This window comes from Coffea arabica, chromosome 6c (assembly GCF_036785885.1).
Source record: "Coffea arabica cultivar ET-39 chromosome 6c, Coffea Arabica ET-39 HiFi, whole genome shotgun sequence".
In the NCBI taxonomy this organism is placed as follows: Eukaryota; Viridiplantae; Streptophyta; class Magnoliopsida; order Gentianales; family Rubiaceae; genus Coffea; species Coffea arabica.
The window spans coordinates 59948007-59970859 of NC_092320.1; the positions used below are offsets into that span (position 1 = coordinate 59948007).

The 22853-nt window shown below is 39.1% G+C and overlaps 1 protein-coding gene across 1 annotated transcript; it reads left to right on the forward strand.

Moving 5' to 3' along the window:
- Positions 1-11652: 11652 nt before the first annotated feature.
- On the forward strand, positions 11653-14171 carry LOC140008865 (uncharacterized). Its single transcript, XM_072053766.1, has 4 exons — positions 11653-11686; positions 12168-13085; positions 13451-13717; positions 14041-14171. The coding sequence occupies exons 1-4, from the start codon at positions 11653-11655 to the stop codon at positions 14169-14171; spliced, it is 1350 nt and encodes a 449-aa protein (XP_071909867.1).
- The last annotated feature ends 8682 nt before the right edge of the window (positions 14172-22853 follow it).

Below are 22853 nucleotides of genomic sequence, written 5' to 3' on the forward strand. Positions count from 1 at the left end.
GCAAATTGGAGACTAGCAGTTCCAGGGCGTGCCCACGCCTTGACGGAAATTCGTTTGGACATCATCTAGATGCCACGGTCAGAAGACCATGTCTTTCAAGGCGTGCCCACGCCTTCCAACCCTTCCGATAACGAAAGTAAAAAAAAAAGGGCTTTTGACCAAGAACCCACTTTTCCACTTTGCATTCTTCTTTGTTTGGTCTCGTCAATTCCTCCAAGTTCCTCCGTTGAAATTTCCTTTGTCCTAATCTTAGTCTCCATTTTACTTTCTTCTTCCCCCTTTTCACCGTCCGCCGCCGCTCCTCCACCGCTAGCTGCCGCCCGTCATCGTCCGTCGTCCGCCGCCGCCAACTAGATCGCGCGGCCGCGCTCAACCTCCAAGGCCTCCATTGCGAGCGTACGCCTCTCCAGCCGCGCGCCAGCACGCAGCCGCAGGCTAGTGCCCCGCCCCAGTAGCGCGCTTCTGCCTGCTTCACCAGTTCCACACCCATCGCCGTCGCCATCGACCAGATCCGCGCGCAACCCCAGTGAGCGCGGACAGCAGCCGAGCCCAGCCAACCGCGCGGGTTTTATCCCCTGCGCAGCCCAGCAGCGAGCTGCTGCTGCACCCGACCAGCACCTGTCGCGCTCCTCGCCAGCACCACGCGCTCCGGCGCGTCTCTCCATCGCGCCCCCAAACCCTAGCAGCAGGCGCACCCAAGACCCAGTAGTAGCACAGTTGCGCGCGCCCTATCCTCCTCAGCAACAGGCGCGCTCAGCCACACGCGCAAGCTCGCACGCGACCTTACGCCCCACCTCACCCAGGTGCGCGACAGCGAGCGCAACATTCCTGCGCGCCTCTCCAGTCGAACACTCCCACTCGGCCAGCAGCCCATTCCGCAAGCGAAGCACAACAGCAGCAGCCTCAGCCAGTACGCCCAGCGCGCTTAGCCATGCGCGGCCTTCCTCACTTCCGCGCACGCTACCAGCCCGCCAGATCTCATTCTTCATCGTGATTCTCCACCACGGTCCTTCCCAGCAGGGGCCGGTGCTAAAAAAGTGGTCTATTTTCCTCTCTTTTGCACTGGTGACTAAAATCTGGGAGTTTTTATTGCTACGATTCTTGTTTCTTGATTGGTTGCCATAATTATTGGTTTTGTCGGGGGACCATTTGGTTGTTGTCTGAAAGTGAGAGCCCTCATATCTGCCTTTCATTCATTATTTATTTGGGGACATCTGTGGGCTCTGGTGACCTAATATTGGGTACACGTGGTTAGTAACTTACCGATTGTTGATTCTTATTGACTGTTATTGCCAATTTTGAGGTGTTGGTGCTGTTTTCTTTATTGTTGTCTGCCACGTGACGCCAGTGGGGAATTGTTGTGTTTGTTGACTCGTCGTCAGTTGCTGGGGTAATTGTGTTCCCTCTTTGCTATTGGATGGCTGACGATTGAATATTAATTGTTGATTGTGGTCCCGTATCTGCTTTTAGTGGTTGGGTGATTGCTTCTGTGCCTGTTTACACTCTTCCTGTGGTCACCGAATGCCGCTGAAACAGGCAACACCTGTTGGGCTGTTTGGGTCCCAACCTCGTAAGAGACGAGCGCCGATTCAACCCCCCATTCGGTCCCGTTTGGGTCTGAATAAGAGCATCATGTCTCCTGAGGAGTGGGGGGAACCGGTCACTAATCTTACACGGGCCCAACAGGACAGGTTCAATAGCTTAGTGCACCGTCCTTTTGCTCCTTGTAAGTGCTTTCATGCCCCAACCTTGGACTAGCTGCGAATTGCACGAGAAGTTGAACAGTTGTTCTCGGCAACAGGTTGGCAAAAGTATCTAATCATTGACTACCTACGTTTGAGGAGCTATGTTGTGAATTCTACTCCACCTTCGAGTTCACCAGAAATGAATTCATCACTTTGGATGAGCCGGAGATTATTCAATTCAGATTACAAGGCACCCAGTTTAGTATGTCCATTAATGAGTTTAATCTGACTTTGGGGTTTGTTAGTGAGGATACCTTTGCAACTAGAGCATATATTAACAGTGCTTGTGACTACACCAGACCGTTTTCTACTGAGTATATTGACATTTGGAGGGAGTGGTCCACGGATCGGCAACTTTACAACCCGAGTCAATCCAAGACCTCTCAATTGAAGGATCCGGTCTTAAAAGTCATCCACAGGTTCTTGGTCAAAATTTCTCAGGGCGGAAGGATTCCTCCGGCACCCTTACCAAGGCAGAATTTTATTTCCTTTGGTGCATGCGCAACAAAGTTCAGGTTAATTTTGGATGTTGGGTAGCCACTCAAATGCAATCAGTCATCCAAAAGCGCAATAAACCGATCATTCTGGGCTCACTCATTATCCACTTGGCCATTCGCTTGGGATTGCTAGACTTCGACAAGGAGCACAACTTCGCTCTAGCTCGGGAAATTGAGCCATTGGATTTGTGCAGTTTGGAGCGGATGGGGGTTATTTTCAAAGTAGGCGATATCTATCAGTTTACGCCCCTTGGTGAGGGTGGACCACGGCCCCGGGTGCCTCCGACTGCACTCTCCACTGACTCTCCACCCCATCAGGATCTGGCAGGTCCATCCTCCTCTCATACTCCTCCTGCTTGGGACCCCCCCAACCAGAACTTCCAGAATTCCTTTGATGAGCTAAACACTCAGGTGTCGAGATTAGATGGCCGTCTTGAGACGCTACAGGTTTTCGCCCGTATTCAGGCAGAGAATCAGGCGGCCTTCTTTGCTCACATTGGGTTCACACCACCTTACCCCCCGCCGCCTTAGTGTCTCGCTTTCCCGCCCCGGTGGTCAGGGAAGTTTCTTTTCTTTTCTCCTAATACTTCATTTGTCTTTTCTACATTGAGAACAGTGTAGGTTTTAGGTGTGGGGGAGTGGTTTCCTTTATTTCGTTTTGCTTTGTTACTCTAAAAAAATAATAATAAAAAAATAAAAAAAAATGAAAACATTGTAGTTAGTCGATTTTTTGTTTATTTCTATGCTTGTTTATGCTGGGGCATGTTGCTGTGATGAATGACACAATCAAAGTAAGTGGGTATGTGGGTAAATATATTAGCTATGCATTTTGTTTTCCCTTGGCAGTGTTGTTGAGTGTTGAATACACTGGATTTGACCCATTCTTGAAACTTTTGGGAGTTTTTGAGCCTTGCTTGAGCATATTATTCTTGTTTGCTCTATTTTTGTTTGATTGAGTGGGTATCGCACATGGTATTGGCATTCTAGAACTTGATATTTTATATATGTCAAGACCACATTCTATTGAACTAGATGCATTTGAATTGATAAGGGCATTTAGGATTTGACCTTCTTTAGCTTTCAAAAGAAAATCATGCATTCACCTTATCTCCCAATAGTGAACCAATTTGAACTTTTATCCTTCGCTTTTGGTTGTTAGCCGTGTTTGTTAACCCGAGACCTCTTTAGACTTTCTTGTTTACCCCTGTGTTGTCAAGGGATGTCTGAATTCCATCATTTGTGCAAAGCAAACAAATCTGGGGGTGCAAGGGTTGTTAGATTAGGATCTGTATGATGGTACCCTTGTGAAAGAGGGAGAATCGACAAAAAGCCATTGATCAGAAAACTCTGTCTTACAGGGCGTGCCCACGCCTTGCAAGACATCCTCCCTAAAAAAAAAAAAAAAAACAAAGCGAAGGGAGTGATCAGTCGACTTTGGCTTGCAGGGCGTGGCCACGCCTTGCAAGATATCCTTCGTTGTTAAACAAAAAAAAAAAAAAAAAAAAAAAGAGGGGGCACCTGCACAGTGTGTGCAGCAAATGAAAACTGCCTTGTTGGTGAAACTCCTCCGGCGAAACAATGGGGTTATATGGTGGGTTTCAGACATTCTCTTGACACTTTATCCCCTAATTGTACCTTCTTACCCCGCCTTTTACCTAAGTCTCATTACAACCCTATCAAAGTCCCTTTGATTTTTATATTTAGTTCACTATTGAGTGGTGGAGATGTGATAAATGTGCAAGCCTATGGTAATGGCATTCCGTGATGTTGATTTGAGCGTTCCCAGTATTCATGTATTTTCTTTGAGTTACAACCTGTCCGGTGTGTTCTAATTTTGGTGATATTGCCAGGGATCTGAAATGCTTGTGTTAGTATAGATTACTACATGACCTCTGCTCTTTTGGTTGTACTCCTGAGCTCCAAAATGCTTGAGGGCAAGCATTGTCTAGGTGTGGGGGGATTTGATAAAACAGTTATTTAGCACATTTTTCACTGTTATTTCGTCCTAAATTTGGCTATTCATGGTGCTAAGAATTGGAATTTCACTCATATTCGATATTTGTGTGAATTGTAGGTGGTCGGCATTAAAAATGATCTCTCGAGGTAAAATTTCAGAAGACTCTTCATCTTAGGACGTGGCCATGCCAGAAAAGGTAGACGTTACCGAAAGACGGACCCCGGTCCACGTGAACCCGAAACATGGGATCAGAACTCTTGAGACAAAGCTTTGCTCCAGACGTCTCTTTTACTTTTCTTGGGCGGGGGCTATAAAAAGAAGAAAGAAAGCGAGATTCAGAACATCATCAAGACCTTAGCTTTAGTTTTCTCTTTCTACTTTTTTGGTCAAATGTGACGCCTCCATTTCTCCCTAAGGCGAACCAAAGGGTATTCGCGGGACGCCTGCCTAACTCTTGCCAGGACTCAAGCAATTCCATTCAAACTTATTACCGGACCACACAATACGGTCAATAACTTAGATACAATAAATGCGGAAGCATTCAAGTTTAATAAAAGTCATCCGTTATCCAACCCGTACATCGGGTGTTCAACAACCATCATAAATCCCAAATATATATCATGCCCCAAAAGTTACATTCGGATTCCAAAATACAACCCAAAAGCCAAGACATAGCCAAAAGTAATAGAAACCCTAAACGAAAGTGTATCAGGAAGGTTTTTTCGATACCTCGCCAAGTTCAATCCTGTTAAGGAAAACAAATCTATAGGGTGAGCAAAACGCTCGTGAGGTCAAAAACACACATGCAGGCACATAGCTCAGGTAACAAGCCCAAGTAGTAAATTGCAAGTAATTAATAATGCCAACAAAATGTAACAAAAAATAATTCAAGAATATGGTAGCTCTCAGGAGTTAAGTTCCACATTTTGCCGATGTTATTCGTATATCTCCCCGCGTTGACTCTCCGTCAATCGGGTTGATATTTCATATCCGTAGTTCACCACTTACTTCTCATCCGTCCACCATACACCGCTTCGGGCCCGCACGACATTTATAGGGCGATACTTCACGAGTATGCCAAGCGAGATCTCTCAATAGATCAAACTTATCATGTGAATCTCATGGCTCACCGAGGTTCCCGACCAAGCCCACGCCGGCTCGAGTTCCAAGGTCGGCCTATGAGTTTGGGCGTCCCCATGTATCATGTAAGTGTCGAGGAGATTCACTCCAACGACGTATGCAATCATAGCATACCATGTCATGTATTCAAGCATTTGACAGGTTTAAGCAGGTATTTCAAGTCATGTAAACCAGGCAAATCATATTAAGCATGAGTCATTCGTTTCAAATGAGAACGAGTGCGATCAAGTACACACTCGACTCCATTTTTGTCAAAATCGAATAGGCTAAGCATGTAATCAGGTAAATCAAGCATGAATCAAGTCCCTAGAGTTCAAGTAATCATACACTTGACACTCACCAAGTTCTGCAAGCAAGTAGGTTGGATTGAGAGTTCAAACTTCCACGGTGGGATCTTCTTGGAGGTCCTCGTGCGTGCCTGAACATCGAATAGAAGACCATTACTATAGGTCCCTAAGAGACGAGGGGATCGAACACAAATGTGGTCTAGAAATATTTTGAAAATTTCGTTTGAGTTTGTCTTTGAAGTTGGATTCGCCAAAAGGTATGAGACTCGAGTAATATTGGATTATTATTCTTGAAATCATTGGATGGAAACGAGTACGTGCGAATAAATCTCAAAACGAACGACCGAAGTTGAAAGTGGACTGGCCACGTCACAATCCGGCCGGAATCTGGCCGGATATCCGGCCGGATTCTTGGCCGGATTGGAGGCAGTGGCCATCCTCATTTTTTTTCAAATCCCAACTACAATCCGGCAGCCTATCCAGCTGGAACTGGCCAGATTCAAGGCCGGATGCTAGAAAAATGCTTCCCGCGCGGATTTCTTTTGAAATTCCAGAATTCTCGATTTTTGGTAAAATCGTTGAAAAATCATAACTTCTTTTTTACTTGTCAAAAATTGATAAACTTGGTATCGTTGGAATCATATTTGAAAGTACTAAAAGTTCTTAGAAGACACCGTTCCATGAATCTAAATGGAAGGTATTCAAAAATGAGCTTAAAGTTGCTGTTCCAGATCACCCAGGATTGAGCCGGGGTTGGTTTTTCGCTAACTTTGGAAATTCGGCAGAATTCACTCGTTACAAACCAGCCCTTGAAATTTATAGCTCAATTAGAGGTGCAAGTAAGGTTTAGGATAGAATAAGCAGATTGAGAATCGGAGTTTCGTGCACCAAGATATGGTAGCTCAAAGTTGGGAAAAATTCGAGACTGTTGAACAATTTCCAGATTTGGGTTTCCGACTTTGGACCTTTAGTTAAGTGTCGAAACGGACTTGGATTGGTACCAAATTTTGCAGTATAGTACTCCTATATGAAGGGTTTCTCTCTATCAAATTTCGTGAAAAAATACCTTCGGAAAGGTGGTTAACCAATCAACCAAAATTTTGAAATTACTAAGGCAAAACTGCCTTTAGCTCCCTTTCTCTCCGTTTCCAAACATTCGGCTAAGGAAAACCTCTAAACATGGTTTATTTGTGCAAGAAAAGTCTAAGAAACATTCATGGTACATTTGGTAGGTGTTTAGCACCAAAAAATTCATTTAGTAAGACCACAACAAGTCTCACATCAAATCTGTCTAAATCCAAGGTTTTCAAGAACAAGGCAGTCACCGTATTTTGATCATAACTCACTAAATTTAACTCAAATTTGAGCATGGTTGATAGTTTTAGAAACTATATTCATAGGGCTATAATTTCACAGAAGAAATCATTTTAAGATTCAGCATGCAACTGGCTCGAAATTAAGCCTAAAGTTGCAGCATCATCAAATCGTTCCAACGGAACAGAGAAACAGAACAGCTGAATTCAGAAGAGTGGTGCGGCTCACACACATGGAACCAGAATGTGCATTTTACACCGCTGGAAAGGTGTGGATGTCTAGTTTCAAATTCCACCAACGTAACTCGATTTCAACATCGGAGGACAAAGTTATGGCCAAAATACGAACACTGGTCTGGTCATTACGAAAACAGTTTCCAGATTACTAGCTTTGGGAAATAAATTCATTTGACCAACCAAAACTCAATATTTTCCAATGAAAATTTTTACACAACTAATACAACATATAAACATCATATTCAAGCCATTAAATCATCAAAAATTGGCCTTAAAATAACCGGACAGGTAGGGGCAAAATCGGAAATTTCTATCCCATGAGTTCCTTGAGGTTTCTACTAATTAAACTCCATTAATCCACCATTTCAAACACTAAATCACCGTTATAAACAGCATCAATCACCATATCAGCCATCAAGACAGAGGTGGGAGTTCATAGAGCCCACCTTTCGTTTTTTTCCAACATCAACAACAACCCATAAGAAATTAAGAGCTAAAAGATATACTAGAACTTCCAAAAATTGAAGTTCGAAGGCTAAATTAAAACTTACTCTAGTTGATGTTTCAGTTAGAGATTCGGTCCCTCCTTGCTCCTAAGTGACCCGTGAAAATCCTCCCCTTTTTTGCTAGATGTGAACTCCAAGGCTTAGGCTAAGTAGTGCTAAATTTTGAGAAGATTTGGTGGTGATTTGAGTGAGTTTTGTAGAGGAAATAGTGAAGAGCTGCGGTTGTTCCTTTGCAGTCAGCTATCCGTCCATGGCAGCTAGGAGAAATGAAATGTTGGTCTGATTCCTTTGCGTACAAATGAAGCATGACGTCTAATATTTTAAGACCACAAAATTCAACCGCAATTGGTGCGCATACGCACGCGTTTTGTGCTCGATTTCTCTTAAGTTTGTTGCACTAGTGCACTAAACCTCTTAGGCACTTACATTCATATAAAAATTATTCATTCTCAATTGTCCTAAAATAATGGTCCAAAGTCCCTCAATTAAGCGCGTACGTGAAAACACGTATTTCCAATTTAGGCGCGATAAAATGAAACCTTCGAGAAATTCTTATAACGATCGTACCACTAACTATCACTTGAGTACTTAAACATAAATTTACCTATTTTAGGACCATTGTATATGTCTTAAATTTTCGAGCTTATTGTATTCCCAATTGGCTAAAGTGTTTGGACACGTTTTTACCTTTTCACTAAACAAGCTTATAAGAAAATAATTTTTGAAACGAGACACTTTAAAAATATAAGGAAGCTATAAAACCATGTACTTAGGTCTAATAAGGATAGAAAATAATATTCGGGGCAAAAATCCAAATAGATAATTAATTGAGCCAAAATTAGGGGTTAAAAATAATAATTTTACGAGTTCTCACGTGAATTGAGTATTAATTCCTCCATTAACCTTTCTTAATCTATTATTGATCGTTCTTAATTCTCCAATATTAATACACTCCCGATTCAAGTATTGCCTAGAAAAACGTGTACCCGTCGTTCCAGACTAAACAAATTTTTGAAAAGCAAATTTTTCAACAAAACGCTTTAAAAATATAAAGAGGCGTCGTTCCATATAAATGGATTTAAAATGGTCGAAATAAATAATTCGAAAAAAATGAGTGAATAATCATTTAAATATTCCAGTAATATTCTATAAAAATAAGAACACATTGCACACCTAGGGTCCCTGCTCCAGTACTTGGATTTGTTCTATAATTAATTGTGGTGATAATTAGGACTTTTTAGTAATTATTATTTCACATGTTCGACACCTGTCACGCTCTTCTCTTTGGGATTAAGCTGTACCTTTCTCGTGGTTATATTAACTTGCACATTGAAGTGGATTCTTTGATTCTTGTTCACATCCTAAAACAAATATCTAGTTGTCCATGGAGTGTTCTTACAGAGGTTAAGCATCTTCTAAAGTTATCGTCTAATTTTGTTGAAATTTCTTATTGCTTTCGAGAAACTAATCAAGTTGCTGATTGTTTATCTAACGTGGGGTATGATCAAGGTTTCGATACAACGTATCTTCAATTTTTAGAACTCCCTATTACAGCTCGTGAAGCGTTTCGGTTAGATAAAATAGGCCTGCCTTCAATTAGAAAATGTAAGAGCAAATGATGTAAAGGGAATACTTCCCCTACTCCTTCTCTAGCATTTGCTTCTTGGTATTATTTGGAGGTAAGGTCCATGTCCCCCTCCTGTGTTTATTTTGCTTTTCCAATAAAAGACCAAAATTTAATTAAAAAAAATAAAGATGGGAAAAAAAACCCTTGTCACTAGAACTTCTTGACACTCTCCTTTTTAATCTCTCTTGACCTCTTTATTGAGCCAATACAAGAATGGGTAGCCACAACTAGAATCTACTATACTAACCTACTTTAGAACAAGAGAAAATAAAGAAAATTACATTTGTTAAGGGCTTGTGTCTTGCCTCAAAGGGTAAGACACAACCCTTTAGTTGTTCTTCTTCTTCTCCAAACTCTCTCCCTTCTCTCAAGCTAATTAGAACTCAAAGCTCCTAAAACTAGATGAACTAGGTAGCATATATTCTTGGTCTTGTATTATTGGAGCCAAAATGTCAAAAAGAGAAGCTCCTAGAATCCCCAAAAGTTTGTACAATTTGTCCCTTTTGTCTTATCAAAGATGGAGAAAAAACAAAAATCATACAAGTTGACAACTTGCAGCTACCAGGAATCCCTCGGACTAATCCCTCAAGGGATTCTTTTTTTTTTTTTTTTTTTTTGCTTTTCATCCTTGAAATGCACCATCTCTTTTAGATATTATTTTGACTTCTCAATCTTCCAATCCTCGCTTTAGATCACTATTTCACTTCCAATTGAGCTTGATCATTTTACCTATAAAACAGAGAGATTTTGCATCTAAAATGACAAAATCACAACAAATTCATCTATCAATTGAAGGCGCAAATTAGTGACAAAAAATGGACAACTTATACCATTTAACTTTACAAATTGACTAAAAAATAATGTGAAACACATTCAAAAATATCACAAATTAGCCATTATCAGCTGGATAACACTACTTTTCACAATAAAATATATAGAACTCCTAATGGACCTCCAGAGCTTCAACAACTTCTGAATAACCCAACTCTTCAACAGCTGCCAGATAACAATTTTTCTCGCAATATGTATTTTACTGTTGATGGAGCTTTTGAATATATAGAACTTTTGATGCACCTAAAAATTTCCACTATTCTATAAATCGATCTATTAACCACCTTTTTGGCTACACTTTCAAACAAATAGCCAAAAAATCGCCTAACACAATTTGCGGATTCTTTGACCTTTTCGGAGATAAAGGAAGCCGTTTGACATACTTTTGAACTAATCCACCCAAAAGCTCCTTTTAGCATATCCCATAGGGGTTATTTATGTGTTGGCTTGAAATTCTAACTATATAATATTCCTATATCTCTTGTTCTACCATTAGATCTTAAAGATTCATGCAGACTGCGTTTGCGAGAATGCAGAAGGGAACCTTTTGGATCAGTAGGCAGTGCCTCGCTATCAAAATTCATGATAATGCCTCACACAAACACACACACACACATATACATATACATATATGTGTGTGTGTGTATATTGTGTGTGTATATGTATTGAATGTATGAAACAAACAAAAGAATAAATACTCCAAAAAAAATTACTCCTCCCATCCTACTTCGATTGTATTGGGGCTTTTCTTTTTAGAGTAAATCTAACATACTATTTTTTCTAAAATATCTTTATATTAATAATAGGAGAATGACTAGTCATCAAAAGGCCACTTTTGGTTAATCGAGCAGAATGCTAAATTGAATAATATCACTAATCTTGCTATTGGATATATGATAATATATAATATAATCAACTAATGAATAGTGTCACCATATGTGGTTCTTTCTTTTTTTTCAACCCCCACTCCTCCTCACACCTTCTCATCCCAATTATCAGGCACAGAAATTGAACATAAATTTGACAGCGAAAAATACTTTAAAAGCTCTCCAATAACCTATATGTTGTACATTTATGCACAAGGTCATTATATCCAATAATGCTTGAAAGTGTTATCTGCATGTAAATAATTAAGAACTATTGATTTAACAATGAAATCACATAGTGGTTTTGCAACAAATTTAGATTCACTTAAGAGGCGAAGTTAGATGGATTGTTGATATTTAACGTCGCATACTTCGCTTAGATATTGTGTTAGATAAAACTTTATTGAGTATACAAAATTAATTAAACTCTGCACATTAACTGCAGAGTTTAAATACCCAGCCGAATTTGAAGTTGGATTCTTCACTTATTCTTCAAAGAAGCTACCTGTGGTAATTTAATTTAGCCCAAAGCAGAATTTCTTTCCAAGTAAGATCGATGATAGTGGTTAGGAAGATAGACTGCACGCCAACTGTTTAACGAAAGATCCTGCCCAATTTGAAGTTCCTTATACCACTTTGATGATTCATGGCTGCCCTTCACCCTTCGGTTGAGGGGCAAAGTATGTCCCCATCAGCGAAAAAAATCCTTCTCCCAACTCTTCTCACAGTCGGCAGCGTCCACTATCCAAATTCAGCCGACGACATTGTACAAGGGTGAGGCTGTGGTTGTTTTCTCTAGAGAAGATGCGGACAGGCTTGCGGCACTATTTCGATGGGCTTTGGTTGGGAAATTCTCTCATGAACGACCTACTTTAGAAGAAATTTGCAAGTTCTTTGGAACGTTAAATCTAAGAGATCATGTTTCTATTGGGTTGATGGACTATAGACATGTTTTGATTAAGTGTTCAGCTGAGGTAGATTTTAACAGGATTTGGATGAGAGAGGTTTGGCAATTGGGAAAATTTTCGATGCGAATATTTTGTTGGACTAGAGAATTCCACGTGCATAAAGAATCGTCTTTGGTTCCGGTTTGGGTGAATCTACCGTCTCTGCCAATACATTACTTTGATAAACATTCTTTGTTTTCCATTTTATTTCCAGTCGGCAGACCTTTATTTCTGGATTCGGCTACGACTGCTGGCACAAGACCTAGTGTGGCTAGGGTGTGCGTGGAGGTTGATGTAGTGAAGCCAGTTGTTTTGAGAGTATGGGTAGCCATCGAAGGGGAAACAGATTTTTGGCAAAGAATTGTGACAAAAGATATGCCGTCGTATTGCTCCATTTGTTGCCGTTTGGGTCACTCACTTGAGGAATGTAAGAAGAGCTCGTCTGAATTTACGTCTCGGCATCAAGGTCATCAGCACATGCGTTTGCAGCGCCATGCTCAGATGGTTGCTCCTGTGTGCAATCCATCTGTTAATGGGAATAAGGAAAATGATTTTATCGCAGCTGCTCCTACGAAGGATGGCTCCAAGGCTTTCGAAAATAGGACAGAAGTTGCAGTGGAAGGGACAAATCTTACTGGGTCGGATGTGCTAGCTGCCAGAACTGATCGGCAGGAGGCTGACCACAGTTGTTCCAATGATATTGCACTTGTTGCTAAGATGGGTGGAGAAATTGAGACGTTGGCTTCTGCTGGATATGGGTATCAGGTTACATGTAATGGGGCAGAGGGGTCTTTGGGAGGGGAGAAACAGGAAATTCATGCACAGCTGGTGACTGAAAATGGGCATGATTGTGATGAAAATCTGGCTTTAGGAAATCAATATTTGGGCGAGAAACAGCAGTCTATGGCTGCGGGAACTGCGATGGAGAGCTTTTTTGTCGATTTGCATGGGGAGGAAGATAGGGTTTACAGAGACCATGGGGAGATTGAAGCTGGTTTGTCAAATATTGCAGGCAATTTATCTCCGAGGATGGTTGTCCAACAAGCAAGGGTGATTGAGTCATCAGTGTCTGCTTTGAACATTGATCAATCTATGGTGACGGCACGAGATTTCAAACAAGCAAGGGGGAAAGGTGTGCGTGCTTATTTTTCGTCTGATAGACAACTACGGTCTGCGACATCATCCCAAAATTCTTTCCAGATTTTTTCTCATGATTAATGGCATCTTTTGGAATATTAGAAGGGTGGCTAAAGCCCCTAATCTAAGAAGATTGATCAAATTAATAAGGCTACAGCATATTAAGTTTGTGGTGATTTGTGAGCCAAAGTTAGATGTGTCTAAAATTGAGTCCATTCGGTTACGTTTATTATTTGATTTTGTGTATGTAAATCATTCAGGTGATATTTGGGTTTTCTATAGTAGTCCTTTTGTGTGTTCGATTGTTGGTAGTTTCAGATCAGCATATATCTATCTCTGTTCAATATTCGCTACTACCAGGTTCAATCATCATGTCATTTGTTCATGCAAAGCGCATAGTGGAGGAGCGGAGATACTTATGGCGCAACTTATTAGTTGATAAGCCTAACTCTCATCCATGGTACATTGGGGGTGATTTTAATGTTATAACAGCGCCTCATGAAAAGCGTGGGGATCGTCCATTTGCTGTAGATGAGGGAGTGGAATTGGTGTCATTCATGGAAGAAGCTGGGGTTCTTGATGTAGATTTTTCAGGATCTAGCTTCACATGGTGCAATAATCAGAGAGGTAGAGCTAGAATTTTGAAGAGGTTAGACAGACTTCTAATCAATAGGGCATGTTTGGAACTTCCGCAGCCATTTCCATTACTCATTTGGCAAGACATCCTTCGGATCACGCACCATTTGATTTATCCCGGTTAGATAATAAGCCACGGCTTTTCCGTTTCTTAAATGTCTGGACGACTAAACCAAAACTTTTGGAGGTGATTAGAAATGCCTGAGTTCAAGAAGTTAATGGGTCTCCCTTTCGGGTTTTATGCTCTAAATTATTGGCAACAAGGAGGGCTATTCAGGCTTGGAACAAGCACAGTTTTGGAAATATTTTCTAAGCTGTTCAAAAGGCGGAAGTTGCGGTACAACCAGCAGAGCATGTAGCAGATCAAGATGATACCGAGGAGAGCCAAGTTGCGCTTAGGAAGGCTCAGGCGGAATTACGCTATGCTTTATCCATTGAAGAGTAGTTGTGGAGCCTAAAGGCTCGACTCAAATAGCTTCGTCATGGAGATTGACGGGATTTTTATATCAATGAAAGTTTATTTCCGAATTTTATCCGTTGGGCTGCAAGTATATAGGTCACTTAGTAGTTTTGGCAAATGTCAAGTCGATCCCACAAGGAGCAATTTAAACAAGTACTAGGCCCTTATTTTCTCTATTATTTACACTTACGATAAATCTGAGCAAGAAGATTATAATGCTATTGTCTACAAATTTGGTTTAATAAATGCTAAATGCAAATGGAGAACTTTCACTCAAAATTGAATCTAGGGATGTAAATTCCACTTATGGCATAAACAACACAAATGAATAGATTTACTTCTTGTTACAATCCTTGTTTAACCAGAGATTCATTTCCAATATTACCAGATCTCATTCTTATGATGAAATGGCTTAGAGTAGTCCAGCTTTCCCTATTTTTATGGTGAAATACTAGTTCTACTCTGTTTTCCTTCATGAAATGCTAAGTAATCCACTTAAGTGTACCTTTATTTTCATGAACATACAACTTAAGCTCTACTTATGTGTTTCCATTGTTACTACCAATTCTCATTGAATAATAATAACTATAAACATGCTATTGGTGATTAAACAATAACAAGTAATTACAATTACACAAATAGACAAGTTAATACAAGATACAACAAGTGTAAATCACATTCAATTCATATCATTTAGCCATGAGTTTCATCTACTCCCTAGATAAAGAAGTTTGATACTCATGAATGATATAACAATCAAACTCACAAGTTTATTAATGCAAAACATCATAAAGTACAAATACAAGAAAGATCGAGAAAAGTTTGGCCAATTAATGGTGAAGCCTTCAAATTTCTGCTATGTCTTGTACATGATGATTACAAGTGAAGTCTCCAAGTGCTTCTTCAAGAAGTTCTATCTAGAGAGAAACTTGTTACAAGAGAAAAAACTAGCTACCTCTGGTCATTCCTGGCTTCCCCCTTGCTTCTCTGCATAAAATGTGGTAGAAAGACACTTTCTTCTCCTTCATGATTCCAACCACTCTAATTTTGTAAAGGAAGTCAAAAGATATGTTGTTTTGACTTGTCAATAACTCATTTTGTCTTCCTTTTTGTTGCAGAAGCATGTGTCACCGAATTTTCTCACCCAAGATAGTTGGAAAGTTGTGTGAAAAGTGAGAAAAAACGGTTGTGCCACTTGTAGCAAAGAGAGGCAGATCCAAGCCCTAGATCCGAGGGTTGCAGAACGATCCGAGCTCGGATCATTGATGATCTAAGGCTTTTTCTATATAGATCCGAACTCGGATCGTATAACCTCAAATGCACTGCTCCAGAAATACATACAAGGGCTGGGATCGCCATTTGTTCACATGGATCCGAGCTCGGATCCGTGCTGGTTAATTTTCAGTTTTTAACTTCTTTCCTTTTTCTTCATTTTTGCTCATAGTATCCTTGTACTTTATCCTTCGGACAATCCTTACATTTTCTTCATCTCGTACATGAATTTCGTATATCAAAATCCTTTATAATTTCACAAAATTAATGCGTTAATCCACTCATTTATCAAGTTTTGAACACTTAAACAATATTTAAGCAATTATCACTAAAAGAGTTCAAATATGGCTTTAATCTTCTCAAAACATACCAAAAATTCATGTCGAATTTGTACAAAATGTACATTAAATATTCTCTTATCAAATTCCTCCACACTTGAATTATTGCTTGTCCTCAAGCAATTCACACATAACATACTACAATGATTCAAGAGATAAAACAATATACGTACTTTTGTCAAATTTAATTCCTCAAAAACCTAGAAACCAATCATTATGCCATTGTTCAAATTACACTAAATACTCATAGTATCAAGTTAAAGAAAGATAATTATGCCTTAGTTTCAACAAATTCAACTCAATATCTCATTCTAACCTAATTTCATCAATAAGTAATTCACATAGTCAATTTTATGGCCTTTCTCATCATATACCCATCAAAATTTTCATAACTAAGAGGGATTTATTTATACTTCTTTTTTACTTAAATAGTGACAATGCCTTTTTACGCAAAAATCGGCACTTTCAGGTGAAGATTCCCGATTATTCAACATTTCACTTATTCAAATTGCTACGCATATTCTTAATTCCAATACCTTTTTACGCGAATGTCGACATTTGTAAATGCCAACCTCCAATTACTCAGTATGTGAATCATTGGAATAGAATAATAATATATATATATTTTTAACAATCAAACTCAATATTTCCTCTGAGCATAATTAGAGGATGAAACTGGTCTCGTTTTGACTATATCAATCACTTACTTATAAAATTAAGTAAAAGTGAGAAATATCATTGAACATGTAAAATTCTAAGCATAACTTTCCTTATTTAACCGAATATACTTTCTAAAATGTAAAAATTCTAATTGCATAATAACTAATTCCAAGCCAAATGAGGACTAAACCTTCCCAAAATACATATAACATTTTATCAAATGGAAGAATTAGGCACTTGAAATTGAACATTTTGGCCATTTATTGAAAAAGTGCAATGAAATATTGAAAAATATTTTAGAAAAATTTTGACAGAGTTTTCCCATATAAATGGACAAAACTCCCTGCCAACAGCCTCAATTTCAAGAAAATTAACCTCATGACAATATTTGCAAATGTGATTCCAATATTTCTAAGCCATAAACAACTAAAATCATGCACTTCAAGACACAATCACCCCATAAGATAAAGTAATCCCTCCCCCACACTTAAAATTCACAATGTCCTCATTGTGGAGGAAGGTAAAAGAAACTAGTACTCCCCTAGAAAGAAGTGGTGATGCACTTTGAAGCCACAAACCCCACGAACATCCAAATTCTGTTCAAAATGAAACAAAAGGGTACGAGGAAACATAAGTAGCACAAGATTATTCAATTAAAAAGAAGACTTCAAGGCTTAAATTCAACATAATAAAAGAAGAATAAAGAAACAAAAGATTACAAAAGTTCCAATCGGCAATAGATCTTCATGGTTGCTTAGAGGTAGGATCCATGGTCTCTTGAGCTCCTTGAGGACCATGAGATGTCCCAATATGTCCCTCTTCAGGATGAGGAGTCGGAGTAGGTGAACGGCGGATATTGAAATGATCCTCCATCGTCCGAAGACGGCGAGCATGCCTGTCTAATCGCTCCGTCATCCGTTGCTCCGTTTGATCGATGCGCTTCATGACCCTCGTCTCCATACAACAGATGGCATTGAAGATTTCCTGCCATTTTGATCTCGGAGGAGGTGGTGGTCTTGGAGTGGGAGGAGGTAGAGCCTATTGTGCCTCCATTTCTTGAACTACCGGTTCTTGCTGAGTGTGAGGTGGGGGCTGAGCAATGGTTGACGCTTCTCCTATATCACGAACCAAAGAGGCTCCAAAGTCCGTAGGGATTCCCAAGGACTTGAGTATTGAGGCACTAACTTTCTCGGCGGCCCTAGTAACAATGGCTCGCTCGGCTCTAAGGGGAACCTTGGGTTGCTCAAACATAAGGGAAAGAAGGCGAGGGAACCCAAAACAGGTCTCGCCAGCTCTTATGCGGGTTGTGGTCCGCATGTAGCTGATAATAATACTGGCTAGAGGGATACCAGTGAGCTGATGACTCACACCATGCATCATTTTGTCCAAGAAATAAAGGTCGGTATTTCGGAGCTCCCTTTTTCCACTCCTCTTTGGCACCATATTAAAGGAAAAATATAGAATATCAAGTGGTACCTCGGCTCAAATGAATCGGCATAAATGAGGAGTTTCTTCGAACTTCCTCGTTCCTGGTATTGACCCTTAAGTCGTGATACTGCTTCTCCCACTTGCCATGGATCACGTGCCTTGAACTTCTTGGTCAATTACACATCTTCTCCATCGTCCTTGAGTTTGACGAATTTAGCGATTTTATCCGAGTGAGAACCACTCTTTTGCCTCGAACCCAAGAGACGATGAGGTTGCCACTATGGCTTTATCTGTCTTCCACGTTGGAGTAGAACTCCCGGACCAGATTAGGATAGTAATGCTTTGGCAAATTGAGTATATTCTCCCATCCAAGCCGCTTGAATGCCATGGAGATCTTGTAGTGGTCATCCACCTCCGGTGCCAAGTGTTTTTCAATTATGATTTCTTTGTCTATACCGGATTCGTACCACTGTTGATTCTAGAGTGATATGAATCTAGTGGTGTCATAATCTGGAGGCGGCTCCTCGCAGCTAGTAGATGCTGTCTTATGCCTGGAGCGAGGCGGTGACTCAGGGGAAGAAGATTCCTCAACCGGTAACTCTTCGGGTGATGGAGTGCGTTCCTTGTTTGAAGAGGGTGAAGGAGTGTGAACATGAGACCTTCTTGTGTGAGCCATAGTACCTATACAAAAACAGGATGAATGTTCATTAGAAACAGTATAAACTTGCTCACACATGTTAAATAAGAATTTAAGAAAATTTCAGTAGAGTTTTCCCTTGAAAAAGGGCCAAACTTCTTGTCAACATTTACCCAAATTTAAGCAAATAATCTTCCTAACACCTCTCAAATCCAATTCCCACATTTAGAATGAATATTACCAACAAGGATGTCATAACGTGCATAATAAGTCCAAACAATTGAGAATTAAATCCATTTGCAAGAATGAAATAATATTTCAAAATAAAGTAGACTATCAATGATAATGTGCTATAACATCAGATTTGGAACATTGTTGTAAAACCACATTTCCATATGTATTTCCAAAACATCCACAATTCTCAACGTCTAGCAATCTTCCCAAAGAAATATAGAACACTCCGTTATACTTACATATTAATCCCAACTTACATACAAGTGAGCTCCAATTCTTCAAAACAATTGCAAAATAACTCAAAGAGACAAGAAATTTCAAGCAAAAAGGTTCAATGTGAACTTAATAAGAAACATACCCTTTTACCAAATTGTCTCTTAACTTAATAAGAGACAAGAATTTTGTTTTCAATTGGTACAACAATGATTTATACTCCTTAGAACAAATTCATATAGTCAATGAAAGTAAAAATTCACAAGTCTAAATCACCAAATTGCTCAAGCCCAATAATTGAAAAAAGAATAAAAAATATCACCAAATCCGCAATTCTCTCAATACTAAGCATAAAAATAGTTGTAACAACTTATTTTAGCACAATGTAGCACAATTATAGCAAAAAATTTCAACATATATGCAATTACCAAAATATGCCTAAAAACTAGAAAAATAGTAAAATTGGAAATTATAAAATCTCAAAGAAAGTTGCAATTTGTTACCTCAAATGTGTAGAATGATGATAAAGGAAGATGATGATGCAAAAATAAACAAGAAACAAGCCCAAATCTGACTCAAAATGGAACGAATCAGTTCGGCCCTTTTGTGTTCTAATGAAGATCAAAATCCACTTTTGATGATGTTTTGCGGTGAAATAGCTTGGGATTTTTTATGACAAGAGCTTTGGGGAGGATTTTATGGTGAAATATTGGAAGATTAATGGAGAAAATAGAAGATTGGATGAGAGGGGCTAGGGTTTCGGTGAGAAGAGGAAAAAGAAACCGGAAAAATGCAGATCCGCAGCCTTGGTTCTGCTCTTATCGCGAACCGATCCTAACTCGGATCGGTTCTGGCAGCCCTCGGATCCGACAGGGCTCGGATCCTCCACTCCAGATGTTCAGCTGAGCCCTCGGATCCAACTGGGTTTTGTTGGATCCGAGCTCGGATCCCCTATTTTCGCCTTTGACCCTCAACTGATTCGAGGTCCGATCCGTCTGGGTTTTTCGGATTTGAGCTCTGATCAGCACATTTTTGCACTAATTGCAGAAACTGCAATTTTTTAAACTTTTCCTTTCTTTTCCGGCCAATTCCAAATTACACATAGGACAAACTTTTTATCAAATCCAACCCCCCACGCAAGTGTAATATACCATAAACACAATATCCAACCTCTCAAAACACATCAAACACATCTATATTGCAAATCGAGGGGTGAGGTTTGTTGATCATTTTTACACTTTTACACTAAAATTGCACTTTTAGGCATGAAATGCACATCAAATGAGTCAATGAGCATGTATAAATATGTTATCACCGAAATTCACTTGAATACAATGGAAAATCAACATATTATACATGAAAGGGAATTTTAAACACTTAAAACACAATTTGGTAAGAAAACCTCCCCTTTTATACTTGTTCTTTAAATGCACCTCCAAGATGGGTGTTGACTCTCAGGTACCTCCTACAAACACATGAAATACAAATAATTAGTCAATCAAATAACACCAAAATGTAAAAACACACAAAAACACACAGCTATAATATTATTATTGGGTTGCTTCCCAACAAGCGCTTTGTTTAAAGTCGTTAAGCTCGACTCTGCTACAGCTTCTTTAACTCTCCATTGTGTTTCCTAAGGAGTAAATCACTCCTTTAGGAACCCTTTTTCCGGCCAAATAGGTCTTCATCTTTGTCCATTCACTTTGAATGGGGCACTATTTTCTCCTTTTATTTCCACCGTTCCATAAGGAAATGTGCGAATTACTTCAAATGGTCCGGACCATCGAGACTTAAGCTTTCCAGCGAACAATTTAAGTCTTGAGTTAAACAATAACATCTTTTTCCCTTCTTCAAAATGTTTAGGAATAATATTTTTATCATGCCAAAATTTCACATTTTCTTTGTAAATTTTGGCATTCTCATATGAAGTTAGCCGCAATTCTTCCAATTTGCTTAACTCGAGCATTCTCTTTTTACCTATAGATTTAAAATCAAAACTAATAGCCTTAATAGCCCAATACGCTTTATGTTCTATTTCTACAGGTAAATGACAAGTTTTCCCATAAACAAGCTTATATGGAGACATTCCCAACGGCATTTTAAATGCCGTTCTATAAGCCCACAAAGTATCTTCGAGATTGTTTGACCAATTCTTTCTCAAACGATTGACATATTTCTCTAGGATGATTTTAATCTCCCGGTTGGTCAATTCTGTTTGGCCATTGGCTTGAGGATGATAGGAAAGTGACTTTTTATGCCTACAACCATATTTGAGCAACAAAGTGTCAATAGTTTTATTGCAAAAATGCTTACCTTCATCACTTATAATTGCCTTTGGAACTCCAAACCTACAAAATATATTCCATTTAAGAAACTTAAGCACAACCTTAGTATCATTAGTTTGTAAAGGAATGGTCTCCACCCATTTAGAGACATAATCGACTGCTAAGAGAATGTACTTATTATTAAATAAGTTAGAAATAGTCCCATAAAATCAATGCCCCAAACCTCAAATAGCTCAACTTCCAAATATGTAGTTAGAGGCATTTCATTTTTTCTTGAGATAATACCGGTTCTTTGGCATTGATCACAATTTTTAACCCAATTTCTAGCATCTTGATACATAGTAGGCCAATAAAATCCTGATTGCCATAATTTTGCTACGGTTTTAGTTGTACTAAAATGACCTCCCGTTTCAAGGTTATGACAATGCATTAAAATACTATGTACCTCTTCTTCCGGAACACATTTTCTAATTATTCCATCTGTACAATGTTTATAAAAGAACGGTTCCTCCCAAAAATAATGTTTAGTATTATTTAAGAATTTTTTCCTTTGATGGGAATTCAAATCACTTGGTATCACTCCACTAACTACAAAATTAACTAAATCAGCATACCATAGTGACTTTTGAATTGCCATAAAAAATTCATCTGAAAATTCTTCTTTAATGGATAAATGATCTTCTTGAGGCATGTTTTCCAGTCTAGAAAGATGATCAGCGACTAACTTTTCGGATCCTTTTTTATCTTTGATCTCCAAATCAAATTCCTGCAATAATAAAATCCATCGAATTAGTCGAGACTTTGCATTTTTCTTATTTAACAGATATTTGAGTGTTGTATAGTCGGTATAAATGATGACTTTAGATCCTACTAAATACGATCTAAACTTATCCAATGTAAATATCACTGCTAGCAACTCCTTCTCTGTTGTTGCATAGTTGACTTGGATTTCATTTAGTCTTTTACTTGCATAATAAATGACATGAAGTCACTTATCATGTTTTTGCCCAAGAACAGCTCCAACTGCAAAATTACTTGCATCACACAGCAATTCGAATGGCAAGCTCCAATCTGGTGATGCTATTATGGGTGCGGAGACAAGTTCATTCTTCAATCTATTAAAAGCAAATAAACACTCATCATTAAAGTGAAAAGGAACATCTTTTGCAAGTAATTCACATAAAGGTTTAGTAATCTTGGAGAAATCCTTAATAAATCGCCTATAAAACCTCACGTGTCCAAGAAAGCTCCGAATGCCTTTCACATTGGTAGGTAGAGGCATTTTCTCAATAACCTCTATCTTGGCTTGATCTACCTCAATACCTTGTGAAGAAATTTTGTGGTCTAGAACAATACCCTCACAAACCATGTAGTGACATTTTTTCTAATTGAGTACAACATTTGTTTCTTCACATCTTTGCAAAATTAGATTTAAATTGTTAAGATAATAATCATAAGTAGATCCAAATACAGAAAAGTCATCCATGAAGATTTCCATGATTTTCTCATTAAAATCGGAGAAAATTGTCATCATGCAACGTTGAAAGGTGGCCTGTGCATTGCACAGTCCAAAAGGCATTCTTCGAAATGCAAAAGT

What these genes read in the sequence shown, in the direction of transcription:
- LOC140008865 (XM_072053766.1), top strand. Translation starts at nt 11,653, where the DNA reads ATGGCTGCCCTTCACCCTTCGGTTGAGGGGCAAA. An exon ending in CCCTTCGGTTGAGGGGCAAA is followed by an intron (nt 11,687 to 12,167) that starts GTATGTCCCCAT and finishes TTTTATTTCCAG; the next exon opens with TCGGCAGACCTTTATTTCTG. An exon ending in ATGGTGCAATAATCAGAGAG is followed by an intron (nt 13,718 to 14,040) that starts GTAGAGCTAGAA and finishes ATATTTTCTAAG; the next exon opens with CTGTTCAAAAGGCGGAAGTT.